At 42.8% G+C, this 22,371-nt stretch overlaps 1 protein-coding gene across 1 annotated transcript; it reads right to left on the bottom strand.

The window, feature by feature from the left end:
* Positions 1–1,390: 1,390 nt before the first annotated feature.
* On the bottom strand, positions 1,391–21,020 carry pgghg (protein-glucosylgalactosylhydroxylysine glucosidase; the record flags this gene model as incomplete). Its single annotated transcript, XM_080539646.1, has 13 exons — positions 1,391–1,467; positions 1,701–1,924; positions 2,009–2,106; positions 2,255–2,350; positions 2,567–2,700; positions 2,820–2,956; positions 3,038–3,110; positions 18,669–18,780; positions 19,227–19,358; positions 19,515–19,634; positions 19,746–20,181; positions 20,344–20,554; positions 20,759–21,020. 13 exons carry the CDS (start codon positions 21,018–21,020, stop codon positions 1,391–1,393), a joined length of 2,112 nt encoding a protein of 703 aa, XP_080395772.1.
* Positions 21,021–22,371: the final 1,351 nt, after the last annotated feature.

Below are 22,371 nucleotides of genomic sequence, written 5' to 3'. Positions count from 1 at the left end.
CATCCACAAATGTATCCCGACTCCTAGTTCTGACGACTGCATACATACAACACCCGCTGAAAACCGTTTAAACTATTTAAAATTAACTGTGCCAATCGGATGATGTTTTGCAATGACGTATAGAAGTCTGCGCAACCGCAGCAGTCTGCGCAACCGCATTGGCTCCTCCCAGTGGTCAATGAATTGCACGATTTGAAGCTCGGCGTAGTTCACTCGGTGGGCGGAGTTTGCAGTAGTTTTCCAGCGTCGTACGACAGCCGTTATGAGGTTGGGGTTATACTTTAGAGCAGCCACTGAGAGCCATAGGAGAGAAAGGAACTGTGCACCGTATGTTATGTGTTAGTAAAATGACGTTTGCATATTAAAAACGGTTGTTTTCTTTACCTGGCCTTGTCTGTCCGGGGTGAACAAGTCCACCTCCGACATCTAGTTTAAGCGTTCACGCTGGTTTTCAAAACGAGTGCGCTCTCTGAGACCCATATATTTCAAACCACCCAATCACATCTCTGCACCCAAGAGCTTTGTGTTCATGACACCACAGCTCTTTCCAGCGGTACGACAATGCATTTTCCAGTTAAAATATTGTAATTATGATGCAGGGGATTGATGGTGATGACTGCTAATAATATAATAATCACACCCCAAACTCATGAAAATGTTTATTAAAATAAAATTAAAATAACAATAGTGAATGTCGAAAGTGGCCAACTGTAAGCTCCACATTATGTACGTCCACAAATATGCCATCAGTATACAGTAGGCTATTATTACTGTATATGTTTTTGTCAGTAAAAAGATAACAACAAGATGTTCAAGATCTCCTTCTGTGGGGTGCAGTTGCAAAGGCATTCATGCTTTTGAATGAATGAATGGTCTTTATTGGTCTTTATTTTAAAGCCTCAGTACCAAAATATAGCAGCTACAGTAGAATGTTATGTCATTCACTTAGATGTTAAACCAACAAATTGCATTATGAAAGTTAGAATAATTTTGGGAATAGGCCTACTAAGATAAATTAAAATTATTTGCCTAAGCCAAAACAGATGGTCTGTCAGAATCCCATCTTCCGAACATATAGGGCTACTTTGGAATAAGCCCTGGCATGCCAATCGCACACACTCATCCACATAACTCAAAGGAACTCACATTCAGTTCAAGGCACTCAATAGAATGAAGTCTACACAAAGTGTACCTTTTATCAGAAAATCACCATTGTTCCATCTTTAAACATAGAAGTAATGAATTAGATATACACACAAAAGAGAACTCTACAATAAGATAATAGGTCACATTATGGTTAGTGTAAATAGATGAAATCCATGTGTAAAAAGAAGGAAAAAAGAAAGAGTCCATGTTCCACAGACAGAAGATGAGGTGGTTTGGATGGTCTTCAAATGAGCCAACAGGGAAAGCCTGAATCCACTTTGCAGATCTCTCCAGCCTCTCGTGGGAAAGTTACTGGTTGTCCTAGGAAAGAAAACACAACCAATTACCATTAGTTGCTAGGTTATTGGTAGAACAGGAGTTACTGTTTCCAGTTACCATAGCCTACAATTCCCAGAAAAGCATTCATTGGGACATTAAAGAGAACAAAGTGACTACATCATCATAATATGTCACTGCATGCTGCTTACCATGTAGACTAAATTGTATTCATTGATGTGCTGTCTATTTTTCATTTGCTGTGTATTTGTGATTACCTGGTATCAGAGGGACTCTGGTTCCTGAGCTCTTTAAGACGACCTGTAATGCACAGACTTTGGTATCCCCGACCCTACTTGGTTCTTTCCTCAGTATGATAACTACTTCATCTCCCCTCACCAACCAGTCAATCTTGTTGCCCAGGTAACTCACACCCCGTATACAAAGCTGGGAAATTTCATTAGGGATAAGCGGGGCAAAGGAAAGACATTCCTTCTGTACTCTGAAAAAGAAAAAGAAAATAGTGAGGTATGCTATTTTGCTGCACATACATTGTATGGACCGTACATAAAAGGCGTTAGCTGACCTGAATCCAGTGTATCCAAACATCACAGCTTGCAGAAATCCCCCCATACCAGTGAGAAAGTTCACAGTACCAGAACCGTCAGTTGATTCACTCCATACCTTAAGTTAGGAAAGGGTATATACATTACACACAGCTATAGCACAACGTGAGAGTGAGAGAGAGAGAGAGAGAGAGAGAGAGAGAGAGAGAGAGAGAGAGAGAGAGCAATAATGTGTGTCAGTGAGAATATATCTATCTCTCTCTGACCTGAAATGGTCCCTGGATGTTTTTGTAGCACTTCTGAAGTAGTTTTTGAGCTTTCTCCGCCTCCCCCAACTCCAGCCAACCTACTGCAAACATACCCTAGGAGAGTGCAGAAAAAAAAATCATGCTTGTAAAATGCACCCTCACTTCGTCAGAGGTAACTACGTAACTACAATTGCTCCATACAATATAGTAGGTTCTTTATTTGAAGTGCACTGTGTAGTACAGTATGTAACCAGGAGAGACCATTTCTCATTCCGTTCTACAGTATACTATTACAATGATACTAGCCATACTAGCCTGTATGTAACATACCCATGTCATGGCTGGACCATGAGGATCTGTAACTGCTTCATAGAATTCAAGGTCATTCCTTCTGATCTCAGGGGTCATAGGCAGACCCAGAGGGTAGCCCAACATTACAGTGTCTGCCTGTTTCACTGGATGGCCTGGAAGAGGTCAAATTGAGAGATGTTAATGTTACTTACTAATCATCATAGTCACAGCATGTCCTGAAATAAATTACTGAATGAGCTAGTAAGGAAAGAAAACAAAGTAAGGTGGTCACCTTTTTTGTAACCATCAAATTCAGGATGGAATTTCAACTCTGGATCAAAGGGAATTTTGATTCTGTCAGCCACATGCTGCCATTCCTGAGGTGCAGGATACTTGAGGAGGCTAGCCAATTCCACAGCAAACTGTAGACTGAAGGAGATGGAATGTAGTTGATTACACTATTTCTATCATTTATATTTGGTTAATGCTCAGTGTGTGCACATACTGCACCTGAATTTAGCCACTGTGTTTGTATACACTGAGTTGTTCACATTGTAGTAATATTCGTCAGGCGGCATGACACCTGAAAGAAACAAAGGGAAACACTTTTGGAAAGAGTTTGGTTGATAGGTAACATGTTATGAAGGTTACAATTTACTTGAACTCGCTGTCATAAGGGCTGTATATAGAAGAGTCGTAATCGTGTGCTATGACAGTTTGGTGTCAGCTTATGGCAACCAACCATAATGAAAGGACCCAGGTTGTTTGTTTGAGTCAGCTAATTGGCTAGGCTAGTGTTATGATTAGATTAGATTCAACGTTATTGTCATTGCATAGTACAAGTACCAGACAACGAAATGCAGTTTAGCATCTAACCAGAAGTGCAAAAAGTGATATAAGAACATGATATAAACATGACAATGATAGTGATAGTGTATGGTATGTACGGTAGTTTATAGGTATATACAGCTATGAGCTATGTACAGTTAAGGTATCTTATGTACAGTATGTAATGTACAGATGTATAAAAGAGGCTATATCAAAGAGGTATATGCAATGTGCAATAATACGGTATGTGCAAAGGTAGTATTGTAAACAGCAGTAGTGCAAAGGGTAGAGTGATCACATTGACCAGGGGTGTGCAACCAGCAGTAGTGTAGGGGGGGGATACTGAGAGTCATTGTATCCCAGGGTGGGGGGGTAGACACAGAGAGTTAAGGCTGGATTAGAGTTCTGCGTAAAGTCGACGCCGTAGGCTACGCGTAAGCTTACGTTGTCCCGCGTGACCGTGCGTAGCCTTGACGCGCTCCTCTCAAAAAATCTAACCACGCGTACAGCTCTGTGATTGGTCCGCTTGGTTGCGTCACATGATTCCGACTTCTATTTCCGTTCGCATCGCCGCGAAACCGGCATATTCGAAAGATGGATCAACTGGAAGAGAGGCTCGCTGAGGAGATCCGTCGTTATGTACACCTGGCTGTACGACCCCTCTTCACTTTGTTTCTGTGCAGTGTTTATTACTTTCTTTGTTTGCTGTGTTTATTACTTTCTTTATTTGCTGTGTATAATACTTGTGTGCAGTGCTTACTGATGGTATAATATACCTTGTGTGCAATATTTGAGTGTGACATGTACAAAGATTTCATTGTGAATTGCTGTTGCACTTCAATAAATTATCAGATTCAGTCTAAGATAAAGACTCCGACACCTTCATTGATCCAAGTGTGTGGTGTTTAGAGATGTTATATATACTTTGTGTGCAATATTTAGGAGTGTTTGTGTGAAACGTATAACAATTGCACTGTTAAATGCTGCCAGCCGGTACGGCACAGTATTGTAGTATAATAAAGTATCAGATTCAGTCCAAGATAGATTAAAAAAACTTTATTGATCCCAGACAAGCAAGACAGGGCAGGATGACAAATCTGATATGGTGTCGCGAATCGGTGAAACATTACAGTACACTTCACTGATCAAGTTGACCACGACACACTGTGGTGTCCTGCCATGACACTCTGCCATGGGGTGTTTGAAAGAAGGATGTCAGGTCATCTCGTACGGCCGTTGCTGCTCTGGTGGAACGGGCCCGTGAAAGGCTCTGAGGATTGATGGGCTGAAACACATCTGAGTCCCCTGCCACCACTCTGCGCCACTCGCCTGCCTGAGGTGCCCCTGTTGTGTCGGAGTCAGTGAAGCCTGCAGGGATGTATCTGGATGGAATAGAATTGAACAACGTTTATTTTGCCATATATTACCAAATACATGGCAAATTACTCTATCAATTGACCTTAATCTACTTATTACATCCACCATGGATGGCTGTAATATTCATAGCTTTCAGTCACGTGGTTTCTTCCCTAGCAACCACCAACCTGACGGGCAAAAAGGATCATAGCAACATCGCGCAACATGGCGAGTGGACGCAATTTACCGGCTGCCTACTATTTAGACCACCTCACCCATGAAGAACTATCAAGATACACGACGGTGATAGGAGAGTAGGATTGACACCATTCAAAACGTTTTGGATTCCCTGGCTTCTCCTCTATCCGGACACGTTGGAATTATTATCCTAACCCCGGGAGAATCAAAGTTATTAACCCACAAAAGGTGCCTCCTTGACCGGCTTTACCCGTGAATAACACCGGTTATGGAGGTGGTACAAACACAATACTATTATTGCTAAATTCACCATCAGTATACGGTCATTTTGAGCCCTTAACCACCGCGCTGACACCCCGAGAAGATATACTTTTAATATGAAACTCGATCAACCGGGAGTTCTACCGCTGCTGGACGAAACTCCCAACTCCCGCTGTTAGCGGGGCGAGGGAATATTTATATCCGGGAATTCTCTCCTTGCTGTGTCGACGGTGATAGGAGTGGAGGATCGACTCCATTCAAAAAGTTTTGGATTCCATGTCTTCTCCTCTATCCGGACACGTTGGAATTATTTTCCTAACCCCCGGAGAATCAAAGTTATTAACCCACAAAAGGTGCCTCCTTGACCGGCTTTACCCGTGAATAACACCGGTTATGGAGGTGGTACAAACACAATACTATTATTGCTAAATTCACCATCAGTATACGGTCATTTTGAGCCCTTAACCACCGCGCTGACACCCCGAGAAGATATACTTTTAATATGAAACTCGATCAACCGGGAGTTTTACATTTACATTTACATTTTTGGCATTTAGCAGACGCCTTATTCCAAAGCGACTTACAATCAATACATTTGAATACTAAGCATGTGAATCAGCAGTCCACTATTCGTTGCAGGAAGAGTACTCTAGCTCGGGCCCGGGGCCACTGATAGAAGGAAAAACCTTCTCCCTATTATCGCCTTCTACTAAAAGTTTTTTTTTTTTTTTTTTTTACTGGAGAAACTGAGAAACAGTACAAGGGGGGCAGTAGAAGTTCTTAGGGACACAGTAGAGGGAAAAGCGGGTGTCTTTAGGAGACGTAGTGGTGAGGGTCAGAAGATGTCTCAGGAGGAGCAGTTAAGATGTAACCTGAAGAGATGGGTCTTCAGTCTACGACGGAAGATGGGTAGTGACTCTGCCGTTCTGACGGCCGTGGGGAGCTCATTCCACCAGCGGGGAGCCAGTGTTGTGAAGAGAAGTGATCGGGCAGCCCGACTGCTGTGTAGAGGAGGTGGGGCCAGTCGGCCAGCCGAGGTGGAGGAACGGAGTGAGCGGGCAGGGGTTTGGGGGGTTACCATTTCCTTCAGGTAGGCAGGGGCTGTCCCTTTAGCTGCCTGGTATGCAAGCACCAGGGTCTTGAATCTGATGCGAGCTGCTATCGGGAGCCAGTGCAGGGTGCGAAGGAGAGGGGTGACATGCGAGTATTTGGGGAGGTTGAATACCAGCCGGGCAGCAGCATTCTGGATGAGCTGCAGAGGTCTAATGGCTGAAGCGGGGAGCCCAGCCAGGAGTACATTGCAGTAATCCAGGCGGGAGATGACCAGTGCCTGGGTCAAGAGTTGCGCTGCCTCTCTGGTAAGGAATGGTCGTATCCTTCTGATGTTGTAGAGGAGGAATCTGCAGGAGCGAGCCGTTGCTGCAATGTTCTCCGCACAGGATAGTCGGTTATCCAGGATCACTCCAAGGTTCTTGGCTGTCAGGGAGGGGGTTACAGTAGAGTTCTCCACTGTGATGGAGAAGTCTTGGAGAGGGCAGGCTTTCCCGGGGATGAAGAGGAGCTCGGTCTTGTTAAGATTGAGCTTGAGATGGTGGTCAGCCATCCAAGTTGAAATGTCAGCGAGACATGCTGAGATACGGGTTGCCACGTGTACATCAGACGGGGGGAAGGACAGGAAGAGTTGAGTGTCGTCTGCGTAGCTGTGGTAGGAGAGCCCATGTGAAGAGATTACCGAGCCAAGAGACTTGGTGTAGAGGGAGAAGAGTAGGGGCCCTAGGACGGAACCCTGGGGAACTCCAGTGGAGAGGGTTCGTGGATTTCTACCGCTGCTGGACGAAACTCCCAACTCCCGCTGTTAGCGGGGCGAGGGAATATTTATATCCGGGAATTCGCTCCTTGCTGTGTCGACGGTGATAGGAGTGGAGGATCGACTCCATTCAAAAAGTTTTGGATTCCATGTCTTCTCCTCTATCCGGACACGTTGGAATTATTTTCCTAACCCACGGGAAATCAAAGTTATTAACCCGCAAAAAGTGGGTTTTGCCCGTGGGTTTTGCCCGCAAAAAGTGCCTTTTGCCCGTCAGGTGGGCGTTTCCACTATGCTGTGACGTCACATGAAAGCTATGAATAGGCGGGACAATTCTCACCTGCTCACAGGTGCGTTGGCCTCATCAGCATAGGCCAGGAAGTTGTGACGAGCTATACAAGCTTTGACGATCTTCACAGCTTTGTCTGGCAGACATTCCAGTGCTCGCCCAAGGATTCTCCACCGTGCCACCAAAATGCCAAAAGCATTGTCAATCACCCGTCTGGCTCTTGAGTGACGGTAGTTGTAGATCCTCTTTTCCATTGTCATGTTATGACCTATTTAGCAAAACAAAAGACATACAGAGTATGAATGAATAGGACATCACTAGCACATTACAGGCATTGTACAGACTACTTAATTCAATGAATAATACAAATAGAATTCGATGTAGCAAAACAAAAGACATACAGAGTATGAATGAATAGGACATCAGTAGCACATTAAAGGCATTTCACAGACTACTTAATCCAATGAATAATACAAATAGAATTCGATGTCTGTGACCTACCTGGGAAGGGGCGCATGAGGTTGTTGTGTAGTGGGAACGCAGCATCACTGACTATCACATGTGGGATTTTAACACCTGTTCCAGGGAGAGTGGCAGGTGGGGGCAGGTTCAGTTTGTGTTCAAGCAGCATAGAACCGAATCTACTCTCCCTGAAGATGCCTCCGTCACTTTCCCGTCCGTATCCCCCGACATCCACCATGGTAAACCGATATCTGGTGTCGCAGGGAGCCATCAGGACAATGGAGTGGGTACCCTTGTAGTTGAAGTAGTCGCTGCCGGCGTGCGGCGGTGCCTTGATGTTCACGTGTTTTCCATCTACACTGCCGACACAGTTCGGAAAGTTCCACAGTCGCCAAAAATCACCTGCAATAGCTTCCCACTCGGTGACAGAAGGGCAGGGAAGGACCTCTGGCTGCAGTGCCTTCCATAAAGCTTCGCAGACCTCCGAAACGATGGAGGACACTGTGCTCGACGCCACTTTTGTAGCTAGCTGCTACAGCCTGTTGGGTCCCACCAGAAGCTAAAAATCGCAGTGTGATTGCCAGTCTCTGATGAATGTCTATTCATAGCTTTCATGTGACGTCACAGCATAGTGGAAACGCCCACCTGACGGGCAAAAGGCACTTTTTGCTGGCAAAACCCACGGGCAAAACCCACTTTTTGCGGGTTAATAGCTTTGATTTCCCGTGGGTTAGGAAAATAATTCCAACGTGTCCGGATAGAGTAGAAGACAGGGAATCCAACACTATTTGAATGGAGTCGATCCTCCACTCTTATCACCGTGGACACAGCAAGGAGCGAATTCCCGGATATAAATATTCCCTCGCCTCGCTGATAGCGGGAGTTGGGAGTTTCGTCCAGCAGCCGGTGAACGCCCGGTTGATCGAGTTTCATATTAAAAGTATATCTTCTCGGGGTGTCAGCGCGGTGGTTAAGGGCTCAAAATGACCGTATACTGATAGTGAATTTAGCAATAATAGTCTTATGTTTGTACCACCTCCATAACCGGTGTTATTCACGGGAAAAGCCGGTCAAGGAGGCACCCTTTGCAGGTCAATAACTTTGATTCTCCGGGGGTTAGGAAAATAATTCCAACGTGTCCGGATAGAGTAGAAGACAGGGAATCCAACACTATTTGAATGGAGTCGATCCTCCACTCCTATCACCGTGGACACAGCAAGGAGCTAATTCCCGGATATAAATATTCCCTCGCCTCGCTGACAGCGGGAGTTGGGAGTTTCGTCCAGCAGCCGGTGAACGCCCGGTTGATCGAGTTTCATATTAAAAGTATATCTTCTCGGGGTGTCAGCGCGGTGGTTAAGGGCTCAAAATGACCGTATACTGATGGTGAATTTAGCAATAATAGTCTTATGTTTGTACCACCTCCATAACCGGTGTTATTCACGGGAAAAGCCGGTCAAGGAGGCACCCTTTGCAGGTCAATAACTTTGATTCTCCGGGGGTTAGGAAAATAATTCCAACGTGTCCGGATAGAGTAGAAGACAGGGAATCCAACACTATTTGAATGGTGTCAATCCTCCACTCCTATCACCGTCGTGTATCTTGATAGTTCTTCATGAGTGAGGTGGTCTAAATAGTAGGCAGCCATGTTGAGCGATGTTGCTATGATACTTTTTGCCCGTCAGGTTGGTGGTTGCTAGGGAAGAAACCACGTGACTGAAAGCTATGAATAGGCATCGCGTGTGTCGACTGGTGCACGATCAATGGTTTCAGACGACGAACCAAATCGTCAAATCTACCTGCCGACATCCGAAAATATTTGAAGTGCATCTCCGAGTCGAGGTCTCTCAGTGGCCGGATAAGCACAGCAAATTCACCCTCCACCTGTCTCGTCTGGTTCAATGGTCGTACACCCCATCTCCGATGTCTTCTATTGCGGATCATTTGTTCTAGTATGATCGTCTGTTCTTGAATACATATAAGATACCACTGCATTAGGGCACACTGCTTTTTAGTCGGCATTGTCAGACAGAATGATAGCGATAGCAGAAGGAGGTAAACATCAGTACCTACCCTAACCGGAAGAGGCACAGCACAGGGGCATAGAAAACACACTGCCACCTAGCGATGTGACGGTGTAATTGCAGCGCGGCCTACGTAGAAGTGTAAAGTGCGAGACCCCTTACGTAGGTTACGTAAGCTACGCACGTAAATTCGACGCAGAACTTTAAACCGGCCTTTATTGTCAATGTACCCCATGTGGTGGGGGGGGGGATTGTTCAGCGGAGTGTGGGGAGAGGGGGATTGTTTATCAGAGTGACAGCTCTGTGAAAGAAGCTGTACTGTAGCCTGCTGGTACAGGACCTGAGGATCCTCTACGTCCTGAATCCCTTATAGGGGATCAAACAGACCGTGGCAGGGGTGCAAGGTATCCTTGATGACACATGACAAATGCTGACATTAGCTATCATGACTGTTTTGTGTTTGACATCTGTACATGACTAAAGCCCTATTCGCACGGGATTAGTATTATCTGGTGACCTCCGTAATTTAGAAATGACCCCTTGACCTCCGTGTTTCGTGTGGCGCATTCAGACGGGATAAGCAAAGTCTGCTTTTTACTGGAATTTACTGACATTCCCCCGGATATCGCAGATCCACGCATGTAAACAACAAGTGCCTGAAATTATAGGTTTCGATGCTTTTTGGACAATTAAAAACATATTCACTCAGCTTAATAGCCTGGTAATGTTATAGAAACATTGATAATAGTAGTACATGCATACAATAGCAGTACGACAATGGACAGTGGACAAACCCTGACTCACAGATTATAAAAGTTCAACGTCAGGAATTTATACATTTCAAGTTACTAGACGGGAGGGCTATTCATTCTGCATCTACGTGTGCAACTGTTCACGTTTAGCAGATTTAACCGTTTAACTGGTGTAGCAGGTTCAATGACTGCGCAGAATTACCCCATTTCTTTAGTTTAGGACTTGTATTTCTACGATTGGACATACAGTGCAAGATTAATTAGCTCAGTTGGTTAGAGTGTGATGCTAATAATGCGAAGGTCACGGGTTTGATACCCATGCTGGTCACTCCTTTTTAAAAAAGGTCCCAAGCAGTCTTGAAATAACCACTGTGTTGTCTGTAGTTAAAGTAACTGTCTATAGACCTAGTCCCTCATCTAGATTTAAACGTTCAACATCAAGTATCTGTCGTGTTTCGTAATGTAAACGCGTGAGACAACTGTTAACTATATATCACGTACTTTATTTACCATCCAGTTCCACCATTCATTCCACTCTCCCCGCTTTCCCACTGCGCATGCTCTCCCCTGTATCCCCAACTCATTCCCATTGGTCTACAGCATAAGCGTCACACCATATATTAACATAACACCACAGTATCAACATCAGACGTTTGATATGATGTCATGGCTCTGTGTAAGATCCGCTTCATACAACAAGGGCAATGGCTGCTAAGAAGAAAAACAGGCATTGGACGGTTAAAGAGTAATTTATAATACAATATATAAATTATAATACAATTTCAATAAATATAAATAACAAATAAACAAACAAACATAATATAACTTCCATCGCAGCCTCCGTTGTTCTTTGTTCGCGCATCTGTTAGTGCATGCTAAAATCGCCACCGGTTGGGTGTATAGTATTTTTCATTGTCATTTCATTTTCAATGTAATTTTCATTATTGTGTGATGTTTCTTTCCAGTATTTTGTTGTGTATTTTTTAATAACGTTCCACAGAAACTCCAAATGGTCAATCAGCTCATTACAAATGGTATGGGGATGCAAATGGTGTCAACGGACCCGAGCGATGGACCCGGCTGATATTCCTGTGGAAAACACTGTTTACTTTTGTTGTTGCCTGTGAGTGTTCCCCAGTTAATAAAAAGGTCCTTTGATATTTATGGTTGAAACCCCACCTGGTGTTGTAATGGTATAAATTGCTCTCAGAACCTGACTTTGAGGAGTCAGCTTATCCAATCTCCCATACCGGGGCGGAGCTACCGTGATGGCATGGGGTAGCCACTATGATCTGATTGGCCTCCCTGTGTGCCCATTGGGTGTTGTGTGCTGTCAATCAGTAAAGATGTTGTGAAAGTTTCGAGAAGCGATCGGATTGCGATCGGATTGGCCATCCCGTGTGCCTCCCCAATTTCATTGGCTCTTAGTGATCAATCATTATGTGCTTTGATGCGCGAATTCCGGTTAGTACAGTATATGCAGCTACTGCAGATGTTATTGAAGAAGAGAGTGGCTGTGTTAAAAATGGCATACTAGCATACTACTCATACTAGATATGACGTATATTCGAGTATGCGAGAGCGTTAACAGTTCACACTGTACAGAATGCAAAATTTTAGTATGCGAGAAATCTAATATGTATACTAGATTTTGCTGAATATTTGAGTATGCCATTACTGGGGTACTACTGGGGTACTAAATCCCCAAAATGCATTGCGCGTCTCTTCAGTCTCGTCAAACTGCGTCATACAAACTCGTCATACAGCTGTTGTTTACATAGTCTGAGAGCCTGGAGACCGAAAGCTCGCAATACACATTAACTTGATACTCTTCAGCTGCAGCACCCCAGCTGGTGGTATTTTCACTATATTGGGAATTTACATGGTGAAATGCATTCTTAGACATAACAACGTCGTCATGATTACAAAGATGCCACTTGAAATGCATGAAATCCAAGTTTATTCGTGTCTAGCCGGGTACACACATAAAAATAATCTGGCCGATTTCGGGCCGATTTTCCCCCTTCCGACCAAAGACAGCAAACGCCCGATTATCGGATGGCTCTAAAGATTATCCTACAAGATTATCCTGTGGTGTGAGGTGTGTTAAGAGTTTTTCTCCTGACAATCTGCTCGGAAAATGGTCGGGGCCGACAATCGGGGGCCGACACAGTCGGGGCCGACAAATTAAACGTGTTCAATATTTACGACCAAAAATCCTTATGTGTGGGGGCAACTCCCGACTCCCGACAACTCCCGACTAGGGTTGCCAGATGGGCTCTGGGTTTTTTGGTGGAATTAGCGGTTTTAGACTGTGGTTCGGGTGGAAAATGTCAATCCCATCTGGCAACCCTGCTCACGAGTCCAATTGTGACGTGGATGGAATGTAGCCAATCAAGAAGCGAGCTGACTTCTTCTTTTTGTTCTTTGGCACTTTATTTGCCCTGTCACACATGGCTGCCTCGTACAGGTCAGTCAGGGTACTACATTAGATCACGTGTGATCACGCGAGATTTATGGCTTGGGGAACGAGACTCTAGACTGTCGTAACGATAATCTTTATGTATGGGGTGTGCTGAAATGGGAATATCGGCGCACACCACACACAATACGATCAAGGCTGTTCAATCCAAGATTTTTAATCTTCATGTGTGGGGTCTGTCTCAGATAAAAAATCTGTTAAGATTTAGAAAATCCTTATGTGTGTACCGGGCTACACACACATTCGCCTAGTATTTGACTGCCTGTAGCCCAGTCACGAATGGTCCCAGTATTGTAGCTTCAGACGGAACAAGTTGGTTGTTATTGTGCTTGCTGTAGCAAGCCCACAATGTTATTGCTTGCTGTAGCAAGCCCACAATGTTATTGCTCATATTTATTTAAATCCTGTTCTTTTACCAACTGCTAAGACAACAATATAGTATTTCCCTGGATTTCCCTGGTCAGTATCATACTGACATATCAGACATACGGCATGGTACTGACACAGGAAATTGCATGGAATCTACTGGGAAGGCTCGTATGTGTGAAAGGGGCTTAAGCAACGTAATGTTAAATGTAGCTAGCGAACAGAAGTGGGAAAAAAACGTCAGATCAGATATATGATCAGGTTATTTTGATAAACTGGACACATTTTGGGAATATATATGGTTACTTTCTCGCCTGAAAACATATTAGCCTACAACTTCATAAAATGTAATGTTAACACTTGTAGAGCCAGAATTACAGCTTTTTGCCAATGGAGGTTTAAAATGGAGGATTTAAATTCCCCGCTGCCGGCCAGTGCGAAATGCATTCTGGGAGGCAGTATGCATACTGCAGTGTAAACGGTCGGCTGGTTTTGGCATACTTATTATGAATTTAGTAGGCAGTATGCAGTATATACTCATTGAGTATGCTAGTATGCTAGTATGTCATTTCGAACACAGACAGTGTTTTCCGGTTTTTTTCATGTTACAAAAATGGAAGTGTTTAAGTGCCCACTCGATATAACGAACAACAACAGTTTTAGGATCACTAAATACTTATAATTTGCAAATTGGATTAACTATCGTCTGCCCTAGGCTACTGGGTAAGTGATTACATGGCTTTGATTACATTGGCTTGTAGACAAACTTTCATTTTAGGACCTGCTCAAGGACTGTGTGTATCTAATTATGTGTAGTTATGTGTTTTTAGCTAAGCTTTATTAGCATGGTGTGATGTGCTAAACATGCAGTTAGATGTTCATAGCGAAGTTATTTTCAGCACTAGTCTACTAGCAGGGTCATATTTTTTATAGGGTGCCATTTGGACTTCATAACTTGTGAAAAATAAATTGTTGATTTACCTGTATTTTAATGTTCTATTATATAAAGGACATATCTAACTTGTTGAAAAGCATAGTGGTCGAGCTCAGGCACCTAAATTGTATTTTATTTAGAATACACTGTTAGTTGAATAGGGCTAACAGAGTGGACACTAACAAGGTGGACACTAACAGGGTGGACATTTTGAGTTAAAGTTAGCCTTTAGCCTGCCTGTGTTAGCATAATGCCTAGCATGACCATGAATACTTGATGAGGAATCTAATTTGCACTAAACACTTTTTTGAAATTATTCAATTTGATTGATCTCCTCAATACTTAGGCCTAACAGGGTGGACACGTTATGCTCAATCACATTGAACTCACTTGATAAAAACATAAAAATTAGATGGTAAAGAGGTAGAAAATCACACAGCTTACCACATTTGAATTTCTCTCCACTGATGTGATGTCACCTCATGAGAGTGATGTGATTGAGAAATATGTTTTGTTTTTTAAAGGGACATTAACACAGCTCAATAGGGTGGACAGTGACTGCAGGGACAAACATACCACCTTAATTTTTTGTACCAAATTACATTTTTGGGGATAACAACTATATTTGATTCAATAGATATTGCTCAGAATTGTTTTATAATAATAACATATTTGGAAATGTATATGTTTTTATTAGTTATTTTTTAGATTGAAGTTGAATGAACAACACTGGGGACATGGCAAAATCCCATAACATTTAGAAGCCCATATCATTGTATTCATAATAAATAACAATTGACTATACATGAAAATTAATGGAATTAGTATTTGTCCAAATTTAGACAAAATACAACATGATTTGTACTGGGGATGGAAAAGGCACCCTATAAAAAAATTACCCAGCAGCTGTTTTGCATATGTTTTGATTCAGAGCTCTCCTGAACCGCATTCATCCATTCGAACGGAAAGGGCAACACTGCTAGATTCTCCTCTTCCTAAGGAACACAGGGATGTGTCGTTTTTGATTGTACCGTTTTTGATTTGTAGCTCCCCGGGAACTGGTTTTCTCTCAGGAGTATCTCAGGATGGTCCTTTTAGACAAGGGCATGTGTTTTATAATGAGTTGTTACTGCTGCCTCTGCCCTGCTCTCCCCCCAGTCAAGAAAAGCTCACAGCACCGGGGATTCCCAGGTGGTCTCCCATCCAAGTACTAACCCCGCCCAACCCTGATTAGCTTCACCATTCATGTTCTTCAAATATTTTCAGATTTCAATGTATGACTCATTTGAAAACTTACAATCTGCACTTTCGTTGTTCTACTTTTCGTTGTTTACGTGCAACATTAAAAGTCAAGGAAAGTATAATTTTAAACTGCTTGAATTGAAGTTACTTTGTTTGTAATTGTTCTCAAGGTAGACTTAACAATGAAAAGGAGGGGAGATATGCTAGAATTCTTCATTAAGAAGAAACCTCAGGCACAGAACAGTGAAATATCAGTTTCAGAAAATATCAGTTTTTAATTGATTTAAAAAAAGACAGCCAATATTGGCTTATATGTCTGTGATCTGAAAAATCTTCATGAGTTGATAACCATTATTAAAAAATAATAGTAATACATATTGCAATATTATTTAATTGAAGGCGCTGTAAATAGTGTTATTCTTGCACAATACATTGCACCCGCTTAATCTGATTTAGGCTACTGTTGGTGAGCTTACTAATTGCACATGACATATGTGGATGAGAATATCATAAACAAGGGGCCATGTCAATCAGAATTTTAATGTGTTGCAGTGCAAAATGAAAAGGTCATATGCACCGTGTTTACAAGGTGAAAGAGTTAATGTAGCCAACAAAAACACTATGAAGACATAAATACACTGTGTAGCCTAACTGTACTATTTAAGAAAAGTAATTGTTTCCACTTAGTAGTCTAAAGCCTGATTTATACTCCTGCGTCGAAGTTACGCGCGGCTACACCGTAGCCTATGCGAGGGCTCTCCAAGTTTATAGTTCTACGTTGTTCCGCGGACCGCGGACCGTGTCGCGTTGGTCGGTGTACTCATAGCGGCATAATAGCGATCAAAAAACTTATTTTTGTTATGCTTGTTGTAAAGAAAATGTCTATAATGCATTGAAATGACAGTAAACTAAGATAATAAGATGGTTATCATACATTTTCAAATCTTTATTAATAAGTAATTACAGAAAAAGTAAATGACATTTCTGTCATGACTTCCGCATTTACGAGAGAGCGGACCAATCACAGTTCTTATAGATAACTTTACATTAAATATGTCTATCATAAATATAATTTAAACCCAATGAACAGCAATGGGGCTCCCTGTAACTAATCATTTATTTCTAAATAAACAGGATTGTACATCTCGTAAATGTGAATCGCGCTCCTTATAGGAAGGCTGTGCCTGATGCTTCCATAGGGCGCTCTACTCAAAGCGGCATAATAGCGATTTGTTTTGTTATGCTTGTTGTAAATAAAAGTTCTATGATGCATTGAAATGACATTAAACTAAGATAATACGATGGTTATCATAATTTTTCAAATCTTTATTAATAAGTAATTACAGAAAAAGTAAATGACATTTCTGTCATGGCTTCCGCATTTTGGCCGACGAGAGAGTTGGAATCTTGTCGGAATCATGTGCTACCAAGCGGACCAATCACAGAGCTTACGGTTGCGTAGAAACTGACACGTAGTTACATTTTTGGAGAGGTGCGCGTTAATCTATGCCGTAGGCTACGCAAGGCTACGCGGGCCTACGCAAGCTACGCGGTAGCCTACGCCGTCGATTTTACGCAGAAGCATAAACTGGGCTTAAATGTTTAAGAAAGAGGTCGGTGGCGGCCTTAATCTTTGACCCGAAAATAGTTTTGGTCGCTTTTGTCTGGCCCCCCCCAATTTAACTGTTGTCCCCTGTGTCCGCCTGAAAATGAACTGGCTACGCCCCTGCTCCCATACTATGGAGATAATAGTCTTTTTAGATAGGAGTCAGCTTAACCTCTCTCCTGTGAGTAGCACACAGTCCTTTTAGACAGATCATATTTCCTATTAAATATTTCCTACATATTTTCTAAATAAATCTGCTCAATTGATGGACAAACACTCATTTGTCGAGACAAAGCGATTATAGCCGTATGCTAGCATAATCTGCTAGGACGTTGCCAGGAATGATCATTGTGTTAGAATAAAATCTGATCGGTTCTTTTGTTGACTGCTCCAAGAAAGAGGAGAGATGTTTATATGGTATATTTATTGAATATCACACATGGAGTACGGTACAGAACAGTGCTGCAGCAGCTGGACCCAACCCTGAGGCAATCTCAGGAGAAAGGTGGTCTTCTTCAGATTTACATTATATTATATACTTTTAGAAAGCACAGAGTCCTTCCCCTTTTGGCCACTATGATGTAAGACCTGATGGCCTTCGATTAGAATGTTCTAAAACTATGAATGGAGTGTTGTCTTGTGTTTGACGTGAGAGCTGAGAAAAGGAGTATCCTGCTACACCTGGCTTCAAGGCCATCAGACGCTTTCCCAGACAGACAGTAACTCCATCATTTCTTTGCTATTATAATTGGTCATATGTAGGGTACCATACTGATAAGGTGCCTATTAAAACAGGAAAACTGATAAGATATGTAACATCATGAAAATAAGCAGCTGGTGCTGGAGAATGGACAATAAAACCTTAGAAAAATATATATCCTAACAATTGCCCCAGTTATGCCTAGTCAATTCTTTTTGCAGTTAGCCTGTGTTTGTACAACTATTTGCTACGCGCACATTTAAGGTCAGATAACCAAATCTGGCGCTAGTTGAGAATTCGGCAATTTGTACCCTTATCTATCTGGGAGAGCCACTCTAGTCTTACAGGAAGTGAGCATTAAGATCTCTAGTAGTTATTTGTATATTAGAGATCCAGCTAATTTGACATTGAGGTGCCTTCGTTAGTGGCCTCAACGTGGAAGGGCATCTGACATAAACTGTAAGTGCGCAGGAGATTCATCGGGGCTGGTAACGTAGGGAGCCGCTGAGCCATCTTTTGTTCATAAGATTGCAATCAAAACTTGTACACTAACTATTTTACATTCCCTATGGCAATCGAAGACTTGGGCTCATTTCAGTTAAAACTTCAAATGGAATAACTTATGGAATGCGTTCCATTCATTACAATAAGCTCGTCCTTCGATTTCTACCTCCACCAGTCTGCCCTGATACATTATCAGGTGTAATGAAGTACGGCTGTGGTAGCTAGATCCTGCTTATCTTCCTGTTAGTATATGGTCCTTCATATGTTACAGTGGTATTGTAATATTACTGCAATGGCACTAAAACAATACAGCAATTTTAATTACTTTACCTGTTAGGTGGTAGCTCTGCTCTTCAGCGTTCCAGGTTACCCTGGAAACCCAATAATCGGCCACACCCCAAATCACCTCACTGCCATGGCCCTCCGTGAACATAGACAGGTCCTAGAACAATCAGACAGAGTAACAACCATTTCAGGATCAGGGGGAAAAGAACTGGAGTAACTGGTCTCTAAAAATGTCTAATATAATATGTATAGTGCTGCTTGAAAATATGTGAACCCCTTGTGCAATTATCTCTTTTTTTTAAATCTCTTTTCCTACTACAAGCATGATTCCCTCTAAACCAACATATGGAATTGGTAAATATAGCCTAAACCTGTTATGTCAGATAAAAAAGACAAAACAAATCTATAATTGCACAAGGGGTTCACATACTTTTAAGCAGAGATGTATTTATTGCTATATTATTTGATGTTTTTCTTGTATATTTATGTTGTTCATGTGTATACATGTTCTGTCTATAGCTGTTGGACTCCTGGTTAACAAATACACAGCCAAAGGTGGACTAGTGGGTGAGGGACACTGACCCTAATGTAGACCTACAGTACCTGTGTGAGGTAGAGATAGTGTTGGAAGGCAAGAGTTACATCTCCATTGATGTGGATCTCTTGTTTCCCATAGATGTCCTCTGGACACACTTCTCTCCCTGACACAGCACTCTCCCATGGGAACTTCAGTCCCTGTTACGATGACACCTCTTCATCAGAACACCCATCCATACAAACAGTTACAGTAAATACATGAATGAAAGACATGCAGGAATACAATATGACCCTTTCAGACACAATGTCATGAGCCCTACTGTGAATGGTGACATGGATGGCTTCATCCAGTACCTTATAGCCCTGCTTTTCAGCATTGTCTTTAGCACCATCCACTGTGCGCACCCTGTACTCCAGCACAGCTCGAGCTAACTTGGGGTAGAAGAGGGCAATACTGGGATACATCCAAATATCCTAATGAGAGAGATAGGGTTACACACAGCTCCAAATACAGTATACATGCATGTTCTGAACCCTCTCTAAACAACCCATATTCATATAGGTGACAGTAGCTTTACACCTAACCTGGTCCCAGAACACATGACCCCAGTAGTCCTGCCCCTGGCCCCCATTAGAGAGCCCCCCAGGACTGACACCGCCAAAGAGGGTTGAGACGTCGTGCAGGGACGGGAAGGAACTGAGGAGGTAGAACATGCAGCCAATCACAGCCCTGCTGAGGGCATCAGGTCCTGTCAGCTCCACCATGCTCCCAACCCAGAGCTCCTGCCAGGCCCGCCGGTGGGAGGGGAGAAGGTCCCCAGTGGCTATCAGCTCCAGGCCTTTGTCATAGTGGCCCTCAGCACTCTCTACAGTGTTGCCGACTGCAAGGATGAAGCCCCAGCGAGACTGGCTGTGCTCAGGCTGCAACGTCAGAGAAGGTGTCATCGGGGTCCAAATGAGGTGCACACTGGGACAGGAGCCCCCTGGGACCTCGGCAGTGGTGGTCTGTCCTTGGATGTGGCTGATGGAGGAAAATGGTGAACATGAGTAGAATTCTGGTGTTTTGATGTTTAAATGAGAACCTGTTGGTCTGACAGACATACTGCTGGATGAGAAAAAGACCACTGTAGCTTCACTGGAAGCGAAGATGGTTATTTTTTCCACATACAGCGCTTGTCCTCACCTCCCGCCTTTATAATCTGGGGCATGCTTGAAAACTATGTCATCGCTGTGGGGTGTGAAAGAACTCTCCAACTTCACTGTGATTGGCTCCTGTGAGGCCACCTTACGCACCAGCCAAACCTCCATAACCAACAGGTTGGAATAGTGGCGATGTGCATAGAAAGACTGTGAGGCAGTCACTGTAGCTGTGCTAAAAACGTGTGTGAACACACCTAAGAGAGTGAGTAAGAGAAAGAGAGGGATAGTTAGCAGTGATACAACCGTGAAGCCTGATAATTCAAACAAGTGGGTAACATGCCAAGAACAAAATTGGTTAGTAAGTGAGAAACAGGGAGGTAACACTGTGACCACATAGACCCATCAATACATCTAGGTGACTGTAGTTTCAAAATAAATCAATAAACATAAAAGTGTACCTGTGTGAGTGTCTAAGCTGTACGTATGTTGACCCTGCTCCTCCATCTCAATGGTTACAGCGAAGGGACAGGGAACATCTGCCCGGTGGCAATCCCCACCCTCCCCATTATACACTCCACCCATGTGCATGATCTTGTCAAACACTCTCCAGCCTAGAAGCCCATTGGCCAATGGAGGGAGGAAGCGGGGGTCAGGCGGCAGTGTGTCAGTTGTGAAGATGTAGGGGTCATCACGAGGAGGCAGTGGAGTAGCAGTGGCCATCATGGGGAGGTGGTGTCCACTTTGAAAGATTAAAGGTTAAATAAAGTGCCTAGAACAAAACAGTTAAAACACACACGATCACCTGTACAATTCAATATTCATATCAGGTGACAATTAAATGTTGACAATAGAGTTTATGAGATGAGATTGGAAAAAATGTTGATTAAAACAATAAGATAGAAAAACACTAAACTTTTAAAAGTAAAAAGCTTACAAGTACCTGTAGCATGAAAATCACACATCGGTACATTGACTCAAATTATGACAATCACATGTCATGAATGTGTCATTGTCACATTCATGACATGTGATTGTCATAATTTGGCATGCAGTAGTGAAATGAACCATGAAAACATTATGCAAAGTTAATAAAGAAATGTGATGACCTCACCACAAGACATAGAGAACAATATATTGAATTGTTATTTTCATCTCAAGAAGTAAGAAATGTTGCAAATAAAAGTTTGTGGCGTCCGTAAAATCTCAATGCGAATGGCAAAATGTCTTTACAGCCATCTCAGTCTGTTGTGTGAAAATTGGTGCTGACAGCAGACAGCAGGAATTTTCACCACTTCTTGCAAGTTGCAATACTTTGGAAAATCGTTGCGCTCTCATGTGTAGAAAAGGGGGGCATTCTCCTCTAAAAAGGGGAATTGCAGAGAAGCGAAAGAAAGAAACAAAGGTAAAACAGGTAAATTGTCTCACATAGGTGGAATAAATCGTCGAAAAACTCAACCAATGCAAAACCAGTGTAGTCTTTGTCTCCCGATCGTTATAAGCTTTTTCTGTTATAGACGAAATGCCAGACGGCTCTTTGTCTGGAATGTGGAACAATTATTGGAGGCGTAGCCTATCCAGATGCGGACTCCTAGAGCACGGATTGGATATTGGATTTATCGTAATGGGATTATGGCGCATTCATGACTAACTCGGAAACTCGTAATTCCCACCTTTGATCTCGGACCTCCGAGTTCGGAGCATTCAAGTAATTTGAAGTCGGACACTCCAAACAACCTGAACGCTTTCATTTGTGCTAGTTTGCAACTCCCCATACATATGCACGAAAACAAACTTCAGTGTGTGTATTCAACAGCTTGGAAACACATGGTTGTTATATTTCCATATCACATTATTGTAAACTCCTGAAAATCCTGTCATACTCGCTGTTACTTTCTTGTTGACATGACGTCAAACAGAATTACAGGTCGGAGATCAAGGATAATCCCCTATAATCCCCATTTATAATTACTCAATTAATTATTGGTTTTTCCCCACTCGTATTTCCGAGTTTCGGAGTTGTCTTAAACGACCCAAACTGCCTTGTAGATACCTTTCCTAAAATACCTGAACT

The sequence above is a fragment of the Nansenia antarctica genome, assembly GCF_963989245.1.
Source record: "Nansenia antarctica genome assembly, chromosome: 9".
NCBI classification, from domain to species: Eukaryota; Metazoa; Chordata; class Actinopteri; order Argentiniformes; family Microstomatidae; genus Nansenia; species Nansenia antarctica.
The sequence above is the reverse complement of the archived record's forward strand: the minus strand, read 5'-3'. Positions and strand labels throughout refer to the sequence as shown.